General features: G+C 53.3%; 1 protein-coding gene across 8 annotated transcripts in view; it reads left to right on the plus strand.

Annotated features, from left to right (window-relative positions):
• Positions 1-16,963, plus strand: part of LOC134425552 (H(+)/Cl(-) exchange transporter 5) — a 28,658-nt gene extending 11,695 nt beyond the window's left edge. For 3 of the 8 annotated variants that reach the window (XM_063170248.1, XM_063170245.1, XM_063170249.1), the window contains 11 exons: positions 4,651-4,805; positions 5,866-5,965; positions 7,280-7,464; positions 7,931-8,053; positions 8,474-8,680; positions 8,970-9,050; positions 10,256-10,798; positions 11,377-11,563; positions 13,059-13,457; positions 14,926-15,142; positions 15,484-16,963. In XM_063170248.1, coding sequence (XP_063026318.1) covers positions 4,651-4,805; positions 5,866-5,965; positions 7,280-7,464; positions 7,931-8,053; positions 8,474-8,680; positions 8,970-9,050; positions 10,256-10,798; positions 11,377-11,563; positions 13,059-13,457; positions 14,926-15,142; positions 15,484-15,574 — 2,288 coding nt within the window. In that variant the 3' untranslated portion in view covers positions 15,575-16,963. The other 5 variants (XM_063170247.1, XM_063170251.1, XM_063170250.1 and 2 more) reach the window with 4 other exon arrangements.
• The last annotated feature ends 749 nt before the right edge of the window (positions 16,964-17,712 follow it).

The raw sequence follows: 17,712 nt of genomic DNA on the forward strand, positions 1-17,712 counted from the left end.
GAGTGCTCGTGTCTGGGTGTCCCTCCATGGTTAAGGTTTGGGTCTGGTGGATCCTTGGGGCTGGGCTGTTGGGTGAAGCAGAACTGGCACTTGGGTTGGGGTAATGGCAGGAACAAATCTGGCCTGGGAGGAGAATGGATGGAGAGCAGCTCTGAGGAGAAGGACTTGGGGCTGTTGGTGGATCAGAAGCTCAGCTTGCCCTGGCCATGATGCTGGGAGCCCCCTGTGCCCTGGGCTGATCGGGCAGCGTGGGCAGCAGGGGAGGGGGGGATTCTGCCCTGCTCAGGTGAGACCCCACCTGCAGAGCTGGCCCAGCCCTGGGGCCCCGCACAGGGAGGAGCTGGAGCTGCGCCAGTGGGTCCAGGGATGTCCCCTGGCGGGTACAGGGCTGGCCCTGCTGGCAGTGTCCCCTTGGTGACGGTGTCCCCAGCGGTTGCAGGGGCTGGCCCTGGTGACAGTGGCAGGGCCTGGCCCTGGTGACAGTGTCCCCGGCGGTTGCAGGGGCTGGCCCTGGTGGCAGTTGTAGAGGCTGGCCCTGGTGGCAGTTTTCCCTGGTGGCAGTGTCCTCGGCAGTTGCAGGGGCTGGCCCTGGTGGCAGTTGTAGAGGCTGACCCTGGTGGCAGTTTTCCCTGGTGGCAGTGTCCTCGGCAGTTTCAGGAGCTGGCCCTGGTGGCAGTTGCAGGGGCTGGCCCTGGTGGCAGTTGTAGAGGCTGACCCTGGTGGCAGTTTTCCCTGGTGGCAGTGTCCTCGGCAGTTTCAGGAGCTGGCCCTGGTGGCAGTTGCAGGGGCTGGCCCTGGTGGCAGTTGTAGAGGCTGGCCCTGGTGGCAGTTTTCCCTGGTGGCAGTGTCCTCGGCAGTTGCAGGGGCTGGCCCTGGTGGCAGTTGCAGGGGCTGGCCCTGGTGACAGTGTCCCCCCGGTGGCAGTGTCCCTGGTGGCAGTTGCAGGGGCTGGCCCTGGTGGCAGTTTTCCCTGGTGGCAGTTTTCCCTGGTGGCAGTTTTCCCTGGTGGCAGTGTCCCCGGCAGTTGCAGGGCCTGGGCCTGCTGACAGTGTTCCCCCGGCAGTTACAGGGGCTGGCCCTGGTGACAGTGTCCCCTGGTGGGTTGCAGGGGCTGGCCCTGGTGGCAGTTGCGGGGGCTGTCTCTGGTGGCAGTTTTCCCTGGTGGCAGTTTTCCCTGGTGGCAGTGTCCCCCGCGGTTGCAGGGGCTGGCCCTGGTGGCAGTGGCAGGGGCTGGCCCTGATGACAGTGTCCCCGGCAGTTTCAGAGGCTGGCCCTGGTGACAGTGTCCCCCTGGTGAGGTGCAGGGGCCGGCCCTGGTGGCAGTTTCAGGGGCTGGCCCTGGTGACAGTGTCCCCTGGTGACAGTGTCCCTGGTAGGTTATAGGGCCTGGCCCTGGTGGCAGTGTCCCCAGCAGTTTCAGGGGCTGGCTCTGGTGGCGGTTGCAGGGGCTGGCTCTGGTGGCGGTTGCAGGGGCCGGCCCTGGTGGCAGTGTCCCCTGGTGGCAGTGTCCCCTGGTGGCAGTTTCAGGGGCCGGCCCTGGTGACAGTGGCAGGGGCCGGCCCTGGTGGCAGTGTCCCCTGGTGGCAGTGTCCCCGGCGGTTGCAGGGGCTGGCCCTGGTGACAGTGGCAGGGGCCGGCCCTGGTGGCAGTGTCCCCTGGTGGCAGTGTCCCCGGCGGTTGCAGGGGCTGGCCCTGGTGGCAGTGGCAGGGGCCGGCCCTGGTGACGGTGCCGGTGACGCCAGGGGCGGGGCGGGCCCAGCAGCGCTGCGGGATCGCCCGGCGGAGCCCGAGGAGGAGGAGGAGGAGGAGGATGCACGGAGTGCCGCTGTGAGCCCCGGCCATGGCCCCCTGCGGCCGGCCTCGGCACGGACAGAGCCCCGGAGCTGCTCCTGCGGGACGGGCAGTGCCTGAGCCGGGGTGAGGAGACCCTTGCAGGGAGGAGGAGGAGATGTGAGCCAGGGCAATGTGTCCCTGTGCCCGTGCACGCCCCGGGGCAGCAGAGCCAGATCAGGGTGGTGGAGCAGCTGGGTGGGCTGTGGCATTTCTGCTGTGTAATGGTTGTTTGTGCACTGTCCCTGGGAACCCCCCGCATTTCTGGGATTCGCTGGGGCAGGGAGGCAGCCACGGAGCTCTGCAGGTGCCGTGGCTGTCCCTTGGCACCGACGGGACAGGCAGAAACGCTGTGGCTTTGTGGGGTGGCACATGGCACAGCCTGGAACTTCACCAAGTGCTGCCTGGGTTTCCTAAGCTCGGCAGGGTCTGAAGTGGGGCATTAATTAACCCCTTCTGAGGAGTGATCAGAACACTGAGAAATCTCTGTTTGAAATGAGCTGTGACAGGGTCACTTTTCACTCACTGTGTCTGATTTGGAGGTGTGGATGTTACAAACAGGGAGATCTGTGCAATTGTCCTGGATGTGTTTTGGCAGGGCATTACGGTGCTCATTTTCCTCCTTTATTCCTATCTGGGAATCCTAGGATCCTTGATTTGCAGCAAGCTGAGGCAGGAAATAAGATCTTTATAAATATTTATGGCTGTCAGCCATTTCATAGTGCTGGATTACCCCTGAAAAAAAAAATGTAAAGATGTTTTCTCAGTGTCATCTGTCAAATGAACAGTTGTCTGTGGCTGGAGACCTTGGGATTCTCCTTTGGGAATAAAAATCCCGGTGCTGTAGGAGGGCAGGCTGGGCTGAGCAGGAATCCTGGAGAGCAGGATCAGGCTCCAACCTGCACCTGCTTGGTCTGGAGTGGGATCAGCCCATCCCATCTGCCCATGGGCTCACTGGGGCTGTGGATGGGATCACAGGTGCTCCTGCAGGTGCCATCAGGATCATGCTGGGGGTACCAGGACTTGCAGCCCCTCTGTCATTGCAGCTCTGTGCTTGCTTTGTGCCTCAGGGTCTTGCTCCAGGGCAAGCTCTGAGCTGGGAGAGTGTTCCCAGGACAGCTCAAAGTCACTGCTCTGGGCAGTCATTCCAGGAGAGTGAGCATGGAATGTGCCTGATCTCATCTTCTCATGGAAAATGCTTCTCAGGGTGTTCTATTAGCTTGGTTAACTCTCCTGCATGAATACTTTTCTTTAGGACAGCTGTATCTTTTATCTTTAGAAAAGATTTGGTAGATAGGCAAAAAAACCCAAAAAAACAGGAATAGCCAGAGAGAGCCTGCTGTCTGCAGCACATAGTCAGGGATGATTGGGGTGCTTCTGGGAGAGGGGTCATTCCTGTGGGAACAAACCCAGCTCCTGCTCCTGCAGCTGGGAGGTGTTCAGGTGACCAGGATGGGGCTCTGTTCTCTGGATACCTGTGCCAGGCAGCTCTCATGTCCTTGGAGCAGCACCAGCCAGGTGGCAGGAGGAGTTCCAGGCACTTCCAGTGTTCCATGTTTCCCCTTGCTCATGTTGCTGTCAGGATGGTTTATTCCAGGAGGTTCTGATCCATCAGATTTGGAGAGCAGCATTTAGGCTTTCCTGCGGGGATGTTTCAGTGGGGAAATCTCTGGAAGCCTTGATACTGATTTTGCATTTCCGAGCTTCTGATCTCAAAAATGCTGTTAAAACCAGGGATTCCTCACAGAAAATGTGCCTCGTTTCCCTCCCAGTGCAGTTGGCTCTCACAGCCTGTGCACTCAGCATTTGGAAGAGCTCTGCAGAACTCCATCTTTTTGTTTTTGTCCCAGGTGAAGCGAGGAGCTGTTTTAAGTGGGTTATTTTGTGGTGGTTGTCAGTTCTGTACATGACTCATCTTGTTTTCCTGCAGCTGTGGCAATCTGGGAGGTGGGCTTGGGAAGACTTCACAGCTCTTTTCCCTTCGTGCTTCAGATGATGGGGCAGAGGGCAGCTCTTTGAATTCCTTATTTTTCTCATCTGGAGACACCTTTGCCCCCGTGGTATCTGCAAGCTAAATATGCTCAAGTATCAACCATTATCCTTCTGTCTGGGAGTTGTAACCCTCCTCTTTCCCCCCACCTTCCAGTTTTGACTGGATTTTGGTTTTTGCTCTTCTGTTTTTCCCTCTGAATGACTGCAGAAGTGTCTTCCAGAACCAAAATTTGGGGACTGTACACCCAACCTAAGCATTGTTTTCCATGGACTGGAGCAGGTTCAACAGGAGGCCCAGTTGTTTGGCTCAGTTCTCACCTGAGGGAAGCTGCAAGTTCCAGTTTGGTGTTTTCCCAAGCCCCCATTTGGTACCACTTTCTGCTTTCCCTGTTTCCCTGCTCCCATCATGGATTCCTGCCCATCCTGCTCTCATCCTTGCCAGATCTACCTGGGATACCCTTCAGCTCTGTTGGAAGTCCTAAATATTCCTTTTCTCCTCTCCGTCTGCTTGCCTCAAATGGCAAAATATCCTTCTAGCAAGTCCTGGATTTGGGGAAAAGGCACCATCTAGATGCTGGTGGTGATTTACTTTGCTCTGAACAGTCATTTCCAAGAGCAACCCCATCTCCAGGTGATCTGTTGAAGCTGGGGATGGTGTCCCTGGCACAGATCACCTGGGAACATGTGTCTGTGGTATTCAGCTCAGGAAACACCTCAGTAGCTCTTTATTTCCATTAAAATCTGTGATTTTCCTCCTAAATGACTTTTGGTTTTTTATAAAAAGAGGAAAAACTAAGAAATGCTCAATTTTCCCCCTTCCTCCCCCAGCAGGCTTCTCCTTATATAATGGAGGAGGGATGAACGGCACGAGCACCATGATGGATTTCCTGGAGGAGCCTCTGCCTGGCGTGGGCACCTACGAGGATTTCAACACCATAGACTGGGTGCGAGAGAAGTCCAGGGACCGAGACAGGCACAGGGAGGTAAAAACTCCTGCTCCTCTTCCTGCTCCTCTTCCTGCTCTTCCTGCTCTTCTTGCTCCTCCTCCTCCTCCTCCTCCTCGCTGGCTCTGAGTGCAGGATAACTCATGTGTGGCTCTTGCTGGGGTAGGGAGGCTCTTCTTGGAGACCCCTGGGATGGAGGGATTGCCCTTAGGATGGGAGCTGAGAGTTCAGTTGGAGGAAAAGGAGCACTAAATCCAACATGTTGCAGTGTTTTGGTTTTGCTGCTTCTCTTCTGAAGGCTTTGATTCCAAATGGGGGTTTGGAGAGCAGAACCAGTCTGGTTTTCTGCTCTCACATTTGCACTGGTGAATGGTGCTCTTTCTATGGGAGTATTTTTGTTTGGGAAGACTGAGTTCAATTCTTCCAGAATTCCTTCCCAAGACTACAGCACTCTGCAATTAAAGGAATCTGCTCAGAGTGCAAGGGGGGCTTTAGCTGAAACACCCATGTGCCCAGCCTGCTCCTGCCTTGCTTTGTGAGCTGGAACGTTTCCCTTGGGAGAGGCAGCTGGGCTCACAATGGCTGTTCTGTCACCCTTTGTCTGCCTGTCAGGAGCAGTGAGACTGACAGGCCTCAGCCATCCTGGACCTCTGGGACAGGGCTGAGTCCCACTTCCCAGTGCCACCAGTGCCCAGTTCCCAGCTGGACCATTCCTCTCTGCTGGCATTAAATCTGCCACCCCAATCTCTGTCCGTACCATTCGGAGCCTGGCACAGGTGCCCACAGAAGCTGTGGCTGCCCCATCCTTGCAAGTGTTCCAGGCCAGGTTGGATGGAGCTTGGCATAGTGGAAGGCGTCCCTGCCCATGACACGGGGTGGTCCCTTTCGACCCAACCCGTTCTGGGATTCCATGGTCCTTGATCCATTCTGCTGCCCACACCCAGAGCTGCAGCAGCTGTAGCAGCAGCCACTGTCAGGTGCTTTTTCTTTCCCTCCTCCAAGCAGAGTCACAGTGTCACCAAGTAGTTCTAGAGCATTTATACTACAGTGGATCAGAATCCTCACAGGTCTTTGTTTCTTTCTGCAAACCCTGTCCCAGATCACCAACAGAAGCAAAGAGTCCACCTGGGCCCTGCTGCACAGCGTGAGTGACGCCTTCTCTGGCTGGCTGCTGATGCTCCTTATTGGTTTGTTGGCAGGTGAGAGTAAACCTCCAGGTAAAACTGATTCCTGCAGTGCAGCATCAGGATCCATTCCTCCCCAAGGCCTGGCAGATCCTTGGAGCAGCAGGATTTTGGAGTGAGGGCTTGTGCTGACACCAAGGACTCTGTTGCTGCCTTGTAAATTCACAGGGAATTATTTTGTAAGTGCTTTGAGCAAAAACAAAATACAAAACTGAGGCTGAGAGATGTTCTGGACACTGCTCTGGGTCTGCTGCTGGCATAGAACTCTGAAATTAATAAAAAACGTTCATTAAAGTAGAGCTGATTGAAACACTGGGAATGTCTGTGCTGAATGCTCCTCATGGGGTTAATTTCAGGGGCTGCCAGCAGTTTCTTATTTTTTGGTTTTTTTTCTGTCTATACTTAGATATATATAAAAAGGGAGAGGTGTTGCTTGGAAATCAGATGTCTTTCAGAATTCAGTTGTCTGAGACCTCTTGTATTTCTTAGAACCAAACTTTGCCCAGGGCAGCAGGAATAAATCACTTGGATACAAATCTTCCCAATGGGAAGCAGCAAGCATCTGTCACGAGGGATGGAGGGAAATCTTGTGTTAATGTTTACCCAGGAAGGCTGCTGGCCAGTTGGTCATTAACTGGGGGATTTGCTGCATGTTTATTGCAGCCTCTGGAGCTTGTTCTGCCACTTGTTTCTGTGGATCAGAGATCCCTGGCCTCTGCCTTGGTGTGGGGGTTCTGGGATTGGAGGAGTTATTAACAAAAGGGACTTGAAGATTCCTCCTAAAACCTGACTTCTCTTCTGTGCTGGCTCTGCTTGCCTTGTTTTACTTGGCACAGTTGTAACTTTCCCCTCCTTTATTTTTCTTTTTTTAAATTCGGGTTGGAAATGTTTTCTCCAAATTCAGAGTTATTCCTGTCACAGTGTTGCTGTTGTTGGTAGAGCTCCTGGATCCTGGTGACACATTTTGTCTGAGTCCCCCAGGAATGTGGGACATCCCTCTCTGCCTCCCACTGCTGCTGTGCTGTATTTAACAAACAGTTATTGAGAATAATTAATTGCTGGTGATGCAGGGCAGGGTTTGGACACAGTCAGCCTTTGAAACATCATCAGCCACGCTCTGTTTCCTGACTTGCTCTTTTCAATGTATTGAAATTATTCAAAACTAGGCAAATCCTCTCATTTAGCTCTCCATATAAAAATGAGTTGTAGGCAGAAATACCACACTGCTATGTGTTGGGAGGTGAGTCCAAAATTGGTGGTGCAGACTGTGACCTTCAGGTGTTTGAGTGTGCTCATTAAATTATTTTGGTTTTTTTCCCTTTAAACCAGGTTCCTTGGCAGGTCTGATCGACATCTCTGCCCACTGGATGACAGATCTGAAGGAAGGAGTGTGTTTGGCAGGGTTCTGGTTCAACCATGAGCACTGCTGCTGGAAATCCAACACCACCTTCACCGACAGGGACAAGTGTCCTGAGTGGAAGAGCTGGTCCCACCTGATCCTTGGCCATGGAGAGGTGATGGGTGCCTGGAGCTGCTTTTGGTGCTGAATTCCCTGTTTGCCCAGCCTGTGTAGCATCCCTGGGGTGATGTGGATGCCAGGAGTCCAAGCTCTGGGTGGTTCAGTGGTTTATTGTTGGGGCCCTAAAGGGGTGTCAATAAACAGGTTGTGTGGGTGTTGTCCTTGGAGGGGACGTGGGGAGGCGAAACACTGCCACATTCACAGGTGCAGTGTGCCACTGCTGTGTCCAGGATGTGCTGTTAGAGGGTATTTTACCCATGAATGTTCTGGGAGAATGCCATGGCTGGTAACCCAGAAAATGGAACCTGGCCTTGAAACCTCAGACTTAGGGCAGGTCCCTCCATTTTTAGCTGGTAACTCTGTGTGGTGTCCTGCTGATTCGCTGTGCTCACTTCACTGCCCAGGTCTGATGTGATTTCAGTTGAAACCATCTGATTTTGGCAATTTCCTCTGTGTTTCAGGGGGCCTTTGCATATATCCTCAACTACTTCATGTATGTTATCTGGGCCTTGATGTTCTCCCTCCTTGCTGTGCTCCTGGTGAAGGGCTTTGCTCCCTATGCCTGTGGCTCAGGGATCCCAGAGGTGAGTGAGAATGAGAGTGGGTTGTTTTTCAGGTGGGGTAGGGATCCACCACCCAAAATTTACACATGCATGTTATGGAATAATAGATTCCACTTTAGGTGATGGCTTCATGTGTAGGTGTTTTACCAAGCTGTTTGAAACATGTCTAATATTAAAGTCTCCGTGCAGTCCCTTGGAAAATCAGATGTTCTGGCATTGCTGCAGGAGGTGCTGCTCAGGTGTTCCTCCAGCAGGGACAGTGGCCCTCAGGGAAGGACTCAGATGGCTGCTCCTGCCTTTGCATGGAGAGATATTCTTATGGACTCTCACTTTTGATAGCTCTTGTAAGCTGTAGGAAAGGATGGGGAACATGCAGTAAATCAGGAGCTCTGCCCAGGGCTTGAATGAAAGCCTGTAGAGCTTTGTGTGCTTGACTTCCAGATCAAAACTATCTTAAGTGGTTTCATCATTAGAGGCTACCTGGGCAAGTGGACGCTGGTCATCAAAACCATCACCCTGGTGCTGGCCGTGTCCTCGGGGCTGAGCCTGGGCAAGGAGGGGCCCCTGGTCCACGTGGCCTGCTGCTGTGGGAACATCCTGTGCCACCTCTTCACCAAGTACCGCAAGAACGAGGCCAAGCGCAGGGAGGTGCGTGGGGACCCCAGCCTGGGGAGGCCAGCTGGGCTTGGGGCTCTGGGGCTGAGGGTAATGGTTCTGTTTTGGGTTAAATGGTCCTGTCATGATAACTGATTTTTTTGGAGCTCCTTCCTAAGGAATTGGCTCACTCCACCTTTTCCCTGCTACCTTAAAGCAGGTCAGACCTAGCTGACTGTGCTGTAGATAAACATTGTACAAATTTAAGTGAGGAGAAACCAGAAAAAGGGGGGTGGTTGGGAGGGCTGAGGAGTCTGAGGCTGAGCCTCTGTCTGTCCCTCAGGTGCTGTCAGCAGCTGCTGCCGCCGGTGTGTCTGTGGCTTTTGGAGCTCCCATTGGAGGAGTGCTCTTCAGCCTGGAGGAGGTAACCTTGGAATGCTGTGGGTTAGAAGCACAGCCTGTAGAGAAATTCCTCCTGATGTCCAACCTGACCCTCCCCTGGCACAGCCTGAGGCCATTTTCCCTTGTCCACTCTCCTGACAGCTGTGCCCCAGGGTGTTGCAGCACACCTCTCTTTAGGGGTAGAAATGAGCCAAGACACAGACTCTCATTTAACAACATGAAAAGGGTTCCAGTTTATTATTCTTTACAGCTTAGCCATCCTGAGTGACTGCAGCAAACTCCTGCTGTTGTCTTCTCTGACAGACTCTGACTGCTGGCTATTTCCTGCTGGAAGATGACTGCAAGTATTTCCCTGCTGCCTCTGACCACAGGCTTTCACCTAGCTCAGCTATGACTGCAGGCTGCAACAGCAGGCTCTGAGTCTATCAGACCCAGACTGATCTCACAGCAGATCTTTTGCAGCAGCTCTCTTCCTTGTTCCTTCTTCCTCAGGGCTCCTCTATATCTACAAGGTCTTCTCCCTCAAGGTCCTCTTCCTCCAGGCTCTCCCTGACTGGCCAACCCACCCCTTTTATCACACTTATCTTTATTACTCACAGCTGCAACCCATTAAGGGCGGGGCTGTTCTTCTTCTTTGGTAATTAGTACAACTGTGATTTATCAGGGGCAAGGTCACTTGTAATCCCTTCTTCTACACCTACACGTGGGAACAAACTTCTCTGGTTTATCAATCCTCTTTTCTGCCCAAGGACCACCTAATCCTTAATCTCTTGATCTGGATGTGAAAGGACCATTGCTGTTTAGCTCAGGAGAGTACCAGAATGGATTTCAGAGGAGGGCTGGGATGGATTTCAGAGGGAGGCAGGGATGGATTTGCTCAGCTGAGCAATAGTTGGTGGCAGTGATGGCAGGCACTGCTGTTTGGTACTTTGGACCTTGCAGAGCCACAGAATTCCCTAAATTCAGCCCATGGCTGATGTGTGACAGGTTTTATTACCCAAGTGAGTCGCTCCAGGGATCACAGAGGACACATGCATGTGCTGCAGGCCAGGGCCCATCCCACTCACTGAAGTGCTCATTGAACTGGGCTCCAGAGCAAGCCTGGGGTGCTTGGCTGGAGAGCAGGCAATGAACCAGTGCTCATGGATCTCTGTCCTGCCTTTACTCCCTGCAGTGGGGTCATGCTGAGTGTTCAAGTGACCAAATGTGCTTGGTTCTCCTCTCCAGGTGAGTTACTACTTCCCTCTGAAGACCCTCTGGCGTTCCTTCTTCGCCGCGCTGGTCGCCGCCTTCACCCTGCGCTCCATCAACCCCTTCGGCAACAGCCGCCTCGTGCTCTTCTACGTGGAGTTCCACATGCCGTGGCACCTGCTGGAGCTTGTGCCCTTCATCCTGCTGGGGATATTTGGTGGGCTCTGGGGAGCTTTCTTCATCCGCAGCAACATCGCCTGGTGCAGGCGGCGCAAGACGACGCGTCTGGGCAAGTACCCGGTCCTGGAGGTGATCGTGGTGACGGCCATCACGGCCATCCTGGCCTTCCCCAACGAGTACACCAGGATGAGCACCAGTGAGCTGATCTCGGAGCTCTTCAATGACTGTGGCATTTTGGACTCGTCCAAGCTCTGCGAGTATGTGAACGATTTCAACAGCACCAAGGGGGACGATCTGCCCGACCGCGCCGCTGGCCCCGGCGTGTACACGGCCATGTGGCAGCTGGCACTGGCCCTCATCATGAAGATCTTCATCACAATCTTCACCTTTGGCATGAAGGTGAGGGTTTCCTGTAAAGGAGCTCATGTTCTTCCCATGCTCTTCAGGACCCTTAAAGTTTTATTTCCTCTCTAACCAGACATGTGTTCCCCCAAGCTCTGTCAGAAGGGGACAGATTGCAGTTGTTTGTCCTGCTGCTTGGACCTGAGGGCAGTAGAAACCTTGCAGCCTGACTGTGGGCACCAAATGCAGTCACAAAACTGGTGCCTCAGGGCTCCACATCCCATTTTCCAGACACAGAATGCTCCTAAATTGTCCTGCCTCGAGCTTTTTTGATAAATATGTGATTTAGATGAAAGAGCTAATTGCAAAGCAATCAGTGTCTTAATTTGTTAATGTATAATTGGAGCTGTTCCTTGCTCAGAGGGTTTGGAAGTTGTTCGGCGCAGGCTCTGGAGCTGCAGGTGTAGTTCCCAGATGTGAGCTGATGGACAGTTTTTATGTCCCTGCTCATTGCAGGAGGGTTGGACTAGATGACTTTTCAAATGTCCCTTCCAGCTCAGCTCCAGCACAGCCTCTGCCTCGCTCTCTTGCGTGCAGTCCCTGGGCTCTGCTGCTCAGTGCCCGTGTTCCCACAGGTGCCCTCGGGGCTCTTCATCCCCAGCATGGCCGTGGGGGCCATCGCGGGCCGGCTGCTGGGGGTGGCCGTGGAGCAGCTGGCCTTCTACCACCATGACTGGGCCATCTTCAGCGGCTGGTGCAGCCCGGGCGCCGACTGCATCACCCCCGGCCTCTACGCCATGGTGGGCGCTGCCGCCTGCCTGGGTAAGCTGGGGCTGGGCCCGGGTGGGCTGGGACGAGGGGCTGTGGTGGGGGAATGGTGGGACTCCCCGATCTTAGAGGTTATCCCTGCCTTAGTCCTTGAACCACAGAATGGTTTGGGCTGGGAGGGACCTTAAAGACGATCTCCTTCCACCCTGTAGTGATTTTGTGGCTGAAGAGCTGTGGTTGTGACTGACCATCAGAGCTGGTGTCACCTCAGGAACCCCAGGAAGCTCTGTAATAGAGCGTGCCATGTGTTCCTCACCCTGGTGGTGTTCTTTTGCCATCTTCAGCCCAGTGCTGGGCACAGCAGCTGCAGTGGGGAGCTCCTAAATGTGGGAGCCAGAACAGTTGAGGCTGCCCAGGGACTTGAATTTTCCTGTGGGGTTTTAATTCATTTTACTTCCTGTTCTGGCCTTAAATCTCGTGATGCAATTCTGCTTTTAAGTGCTCTGTTTTTCAGTAACACTTCTTCCTCTTGGCTGACTTGGAGAGACTGGGTGCATGTGACTGAACTTCACTTTCACAATTCCCAGTCCCCTCATCCGTGGAATAGTACAGGAGTCCTAATGGACTACTTTATCAGGAGAAACTCTCCTCTAAAAACATGCCCCCAAACCCCATCTTTGGCCTTTTTAGAGAAGGATACACCTTGTTTGAGCAACCCAATCTAGTGGGAGGTATCCTTGCCTGTGACAGGGGTTGGAATGAGATAGACTTCAAGGTTTCTTCAAACCCAGACCCTTGTGGGATTGATTCCATGTAATTGACGGAAGATAAATACACTTTGACTTCATTAATGGTTCTGTTTACTGCTGGGCAGCACTGAAGGGTGAAAGGATATTGGAACAAAACTCCTGTAAAATATTTGAGAGTAGTTTTGGGACTTGAATCTCAAAAGTGTAATTAAACCACGCCAAGACAAAACCCCGCAGAGACCCTGAGCTCCGTGCCAGGTGCTGTGGCAGGACAGAGGCTTTGGTGCTGCTCTGGTTGTGTTTGGTGCTGCTGAGCGGGGCAGCCCAGCCGTGCTGGCACCACCCTTCTCCAGAGGTGGGGGCTGCTGTGACAGTGCCGTATTACCGCGCCTGAGTGGGTCGCAGCTGGTGAGAGAGAGACGGTGAATCTTGTTTCTTGAATCAGAAGGCTTGATTTATTAAGATATTATATATAATACATTATTACTATACTAAAAGAATATAGAGAGAGGTTTGCAGAGCAGCTAGGCTAGGCTAAGAATAGAAAGAAAGAATCTATAACAAAGTTGTGTCCAAGGACTCAGTCCCCTAGCTTGCACTGGTGATTGGCCCTTAATTATAAACATAGGAAATGAGCCAATCAAGGTGTCCCTGTTGCATTCCCCAGCAGCTGATAATAATTGTTTACCTTCTCTTTGGAGGCCTCTGGCCTCCCGAAGACACAGAAATCCAAAAGAAAGGATTTCTGTGGAGCAATGTCTGCGACAGTGCCGGGTGACCGAGCCGTGCTGTGTTGGCAGGGGGGGTGACCCGCATGACCGTGTCGCTGGTGGTCATCATGTTCGAGCTCACCGGGGGGCTGGAGTACATCGTGCCCCTGATGGCAGCGGCCATGACCAGCAAGTGGGTGGCCGACGCCATCGGCCGCGAGGGCATCTACGACGCGCACATCCGCCTGAACGGCTACCCCTTCCTGGAGGCCAAGGAGGAGTTCTCGCACAAGACGCGCGCCATGGACGTGATGCGGCCGCGCAAGAGCGACCCGCCCCTGACGGTCATCACGCAGGACACCATGACCGTGGAGGACGTGGAGACTATCGTCACCAGCACCACCTACAGCGGCTACCCCGTGGTGGTGTCCCAGACATCCCAGTGCCTCGTGGGCTTTGTCCTCAGGAGAGACCTCATCATTTCCATCGGTGAGGGGTGGCACTGCCCGGGTGAAGGTGCTGTCATTAATGCCACTGTCGCTGACCTGGTGCTGGTGGCTGGGCCAGCTGGTGCATCCCTGAGCAGTGTGGGTGGGCTCTGCTTGCCTTGGATGTGAAGGACAGGGTGGCTTGTCACAGGATCACAGCATCATTTAGGCTGGAAAAGCCCTCCAGGATCATTGAGTCCAACTTGTGTCTGATCCCCACCTTGTCACCAGCCCAGAGCGCAGAGTGCCACATCCAGGCCTTCCCTGGACACCCCCAGGGATAGGGACTCAAGCTCCCTGGACAGCCTCTTCCAATGTTAGCAAGCTTTCTTGGGAAGAAATTCCTGCTAATGTCCAACCTGAACCTCCCCTGGCACTGCCTGAGGCTGTGTCCTCTTGCCCTGTCACTGCTTGCCTGGGACAATATGGAATAAAATAGGGGAACAAGTGCATCAGGAGATTATGTGCATTGCCTGCCTTCTGTAGTACCACCATGAGTTTCTGCACTTGGGTTCCTTGGAATCTCCAGGGATTCGTTAAGAGTGGTCCTGTCCCCAAGCTGTGCACAGTGATGCACAGGATGGGATTTGGGTTTTCATGATCAAATATTCCAAGTATTCTGAATATCCAGCCTGGTGTTTGGGCTGCTGGACCTGGCCCTTCCCTGGAAGCCTTGGAAGGCTGATGTCAGATTGCAGCGTGGCAGGTACCCACAGTACCTGTGTGTGCACTGCTGGGAAGGTCTGGGGGATGGCCAGCCAGCACTTGACTTGTTTTCCATTCCTGACCCTCATGACATCCATAGAGCCTGTGCCAGTCGTTGAGTGCTTAAAAATAATCCTTTAACTGCTCTGCATGGGACCCAAATCAGTGACTCATGAAAGTACAAAGCATTTTATTTACCTCCTCTAAAAACTGGGAAGTTAAAAGGTCTCCAGAACTTGTATTTACCTGGCCAGAGTACAGTGAGATGCAACAGCCATGGCTTTGGGCAAAGCTGATGTGCTGATCCTGCAGTGGAAATTTGGAGGTCTTGGAGGTTCTCCCAGGTAATGAGTGACAGGACAAGACCTGAAGTTGTGCCCAGGTGAGGTTTAGATTGGATATTGGGGAAAATATTTTCATGGAGAGGGTTGTCCAGTCCTGGCAGAGGCTGCCCTGGAGTCACCATCCCTGAAAGTGTTCAAAAAAATGTGTGGCACTTGAGGACATGCGTTAGTGGTGACCATGGTGGTGGTGCTGGTCAGTTAACCGTGATGGTCTTAAGGATCTTACCCAACCTTAATGATTCCATGGTTCCCTTAGAAGAATGGCTGGAAACCCATCACAGCCTCCTTGGGTGGGAACAGCTCTGTAAAGGGAAGGAAAGGACATCTAAGGCCATTAAATGTGAGCTGAGGAACGGGAACGCTCTTCTGTGTGGAAAAGGAACAGAGTGCTGATACTGATTCAAATATTTCTCTTTGCAGAAAACGCCCGGAAGAAGCAGGATGGGATCGTGAGCACCTCAATTATTTGTTTCACTGACTACTGTCCCCCCCTGCCTCCGAGCTCCCCGTCTGTGCTGAAGCTCAGGAGCATCCTGGACCTCAGTCCCTTCACGGTGACGGACGAGACGCCCATGGAGATCGTGGTGGACATTTTCCGCAAGCTGGGGTTGCGCCAGTGCCTGGTCACTCACAACGGGTAGGAGCCCTGGGGCCAGAACCCCCCTGCTCCCAGGGCACAGGGGACTGGGATGCAGCTGGGGCTGGATCTGGAGCAGCTCTTGCCTGGCAAAGGCACTTGTGAGAGCCCAGCTCCGAGCCCTGGCCAGCCTGGCCCAGGACGCTTCCAGGGACGGGGCAGCCACAGCTGCTCTGGGAGCCTGTGTCAGTGTTTTGCCACCCTCAGAGGGTGCAGTACTTTCTCTGGGGTGTCACTTTGAACCCCAAAAGACTCTTCAGCATCTGCAAGGGGCTCAAGTGGCCCTGCCAGGGCCCCTTCTGGCAGTGTGGGTGCATTAAAAGCATTTTTTCATTTTTCAGGAAGCTGCTGGGGATCATTACCAAAAAGGATGTACTAAAGCACATTGCACAGATGGCCAACCAGGACCCCGATTCCATCCTCTTCAACTAGAGGCAGACTGTAGGGATTGTGGAACTTTCTAGCCCATCCTGGGTAGACTTTCCTATTTTTATTGAGACCATGGAACTGTTTCCAGCGTTTTCCTCCATGGAGCTGAAGAAGATATTTTTTTTTCTACCAGATAATGAATTGCACTACGGAATCTGTGGAACATGATCTTCTTTTTAGAAGAAAAAAAAGAGACTTTATTTACGTTGCTTTTGTGAAGTTGCGTTGGAAAGATTCCATGAAGGAGTAAAAGCAAAATGATAGAGAATTGTATTTCCTCCTCTTCTTTTGTTGGAACTGCTATTACGAATGTGGGGAGGAAAAGCCAAGGTGTTTGTGCACTTCCAGAGGTGTGGAAGGAGCAGGGTGGTTTTGCACACAGTATTCAGGTGGTGGCAAAGGGACAGGGCTGGCCTCAGGGTGGTGTATTCCCAGTTGTCCCCTTGGGAAAAATCACAACCTTGGGAAGCCAAAACAGGGGAGAGAAAAATAAAATTTAGCTGGCGGAGGCTGCTTGGCTGAAAGAAGGAAAAAAAAAAACCCAGTAAACCAACCCACTTCCCCCCCCATCAGATCTCCTTAAAATGGGGCCCAGTTTCTGATTGGGAAGATGCTGGTTTTGATTAATTAGTGAATATATTAATTACTCTGCCACTGCCTTGTCACAAGAACCCCAAGGAGGAGATAGGAAGAGTTCACAGGTGTCTTCCCATCCTGCTGCCTTTCTCTGATCCATTCCCAAGGATTCCTTCTCTCTGATTTCCCTTGAGCACTGAAATCCCAGAGGCTGAGTCCTGAATTCCTGCCCTTCCCCAAGCCCGGTGGTGCTGGACGTGGCACAGGTGGCTCCTCCTCACCCTGTCCCGCTGCAGAGCCCGGTGCCTGGGGCACAGATGCTGTCCCTGCTCCCTCCTGTCCCTGGATTCCAGCTGGAGGATTCCCAGTAGGGAATTCCCAGGTCTCCTTTGGCCAACAACTATGCAAGAAACCCTTCCCACCACAGCCTCCTGTGCTCGGTCCCTGTCCCAGTGCTGACCAAAGGATTCTCCTGTTAATAAAACTGTGCCCATTTACTGGAGTTTGGGAGGCTTCTGGATGCCTTGGGAGACTGATGCTCTTCATCCTGGCCTCAGTTTCATGTTTGTGGGCATTGGGGACTTCTGGCTTGACTTGGCTGGGTCCCTCTCAAAATCTCTCTGATACAAACAAATTCCTTGTCTTTCCAAGGAGCAAAAGCCAGATTCTTGATCTTCCAAAGCCATCCAGCAGCCAGTCTCTGCTCTGCTGCTTCCACCTGATGTCTCAATCCTTGTACAGCTCAAAGCTGCTTCAACCTGAGATGTCACTGATGGATCCAGTTCCTTCTGCTTGGGAAATAAATGCCTGGACTGATCTGTGTTGGTTTTGTGCAGCAGGAGATGGTGGAAATTCATGTTTTGCCTCAGCCCATGCCAGCAGCAGTTGTGCCTTTAAATGCCCTTTTTTCTGTTTGGAGGGCAGGTGGATGCTCCTGGGGCTGAGTTCAGGGAAGAAGCTGCTTTCTCCCAGTGCCCTGGGAGCTCCTTTCTGGGAATGCCTGTCCTGTGTACTGCTCTTCCTGGGATAGCAGAAACACAAAGCTTTTCTATTTTCTCCTCACCTTACCATCCTCAGGAGGGTCCCAGCTTTGGGAAATATGGTCCTGCTTCAATTAGATCCATGATCCATGAGTGGATTCCTCTCCTTGTGGGAAGGCTGCAGCAGCCAGTGCAAAGGTAAGGTGCCAAAAGGGAAACCCGTGTGCAGGGTTATCCCAGATGGACCATCCCAGCTGGCTCATTCCAGCTGCTCCCGGGGAAGGAGGGCAGGGAGCAGCTGTCAGAGGGAATTGCAGCTGCTCTGCCAAATGGGGATGGGAGCCTGGGGCAGGAAACACCTGCCCAGCAGCTCCTGGCTCTCCTCAGCTGCTGCTGTGTCTGTGCCATGCATGGTTTCTTCAGTGGGAGAGGTTTCCTGGGGATGCTGTCTGGAGAGAAAGTGCAGCCCGGGAGGGTGGGAGTGGGAAGGGCAGGGAAAGCTCAGCAGGGCTGGGCTTTGGGGGGGCTCCCTTTGGGTGCCAGCAGGATCTGGAGTCCTCACGGTGCCAAACTTGCAGCTCTTGA

Source organism: Melospiza melodia, chromosome 16 (genome assembly GCF_035770615.1).
Source record: "Melospiza melodia melodia isolate bMelMel2 chromosome 16, bMelMel2.pri, whole genome shotgun sequence".
Classification (NCBI taxonomy): Eukaryota; Metazoa; Chordata; class Aves; order Passeriformes; family Passerellidae; genus Melospiza; species Melospiza melodia.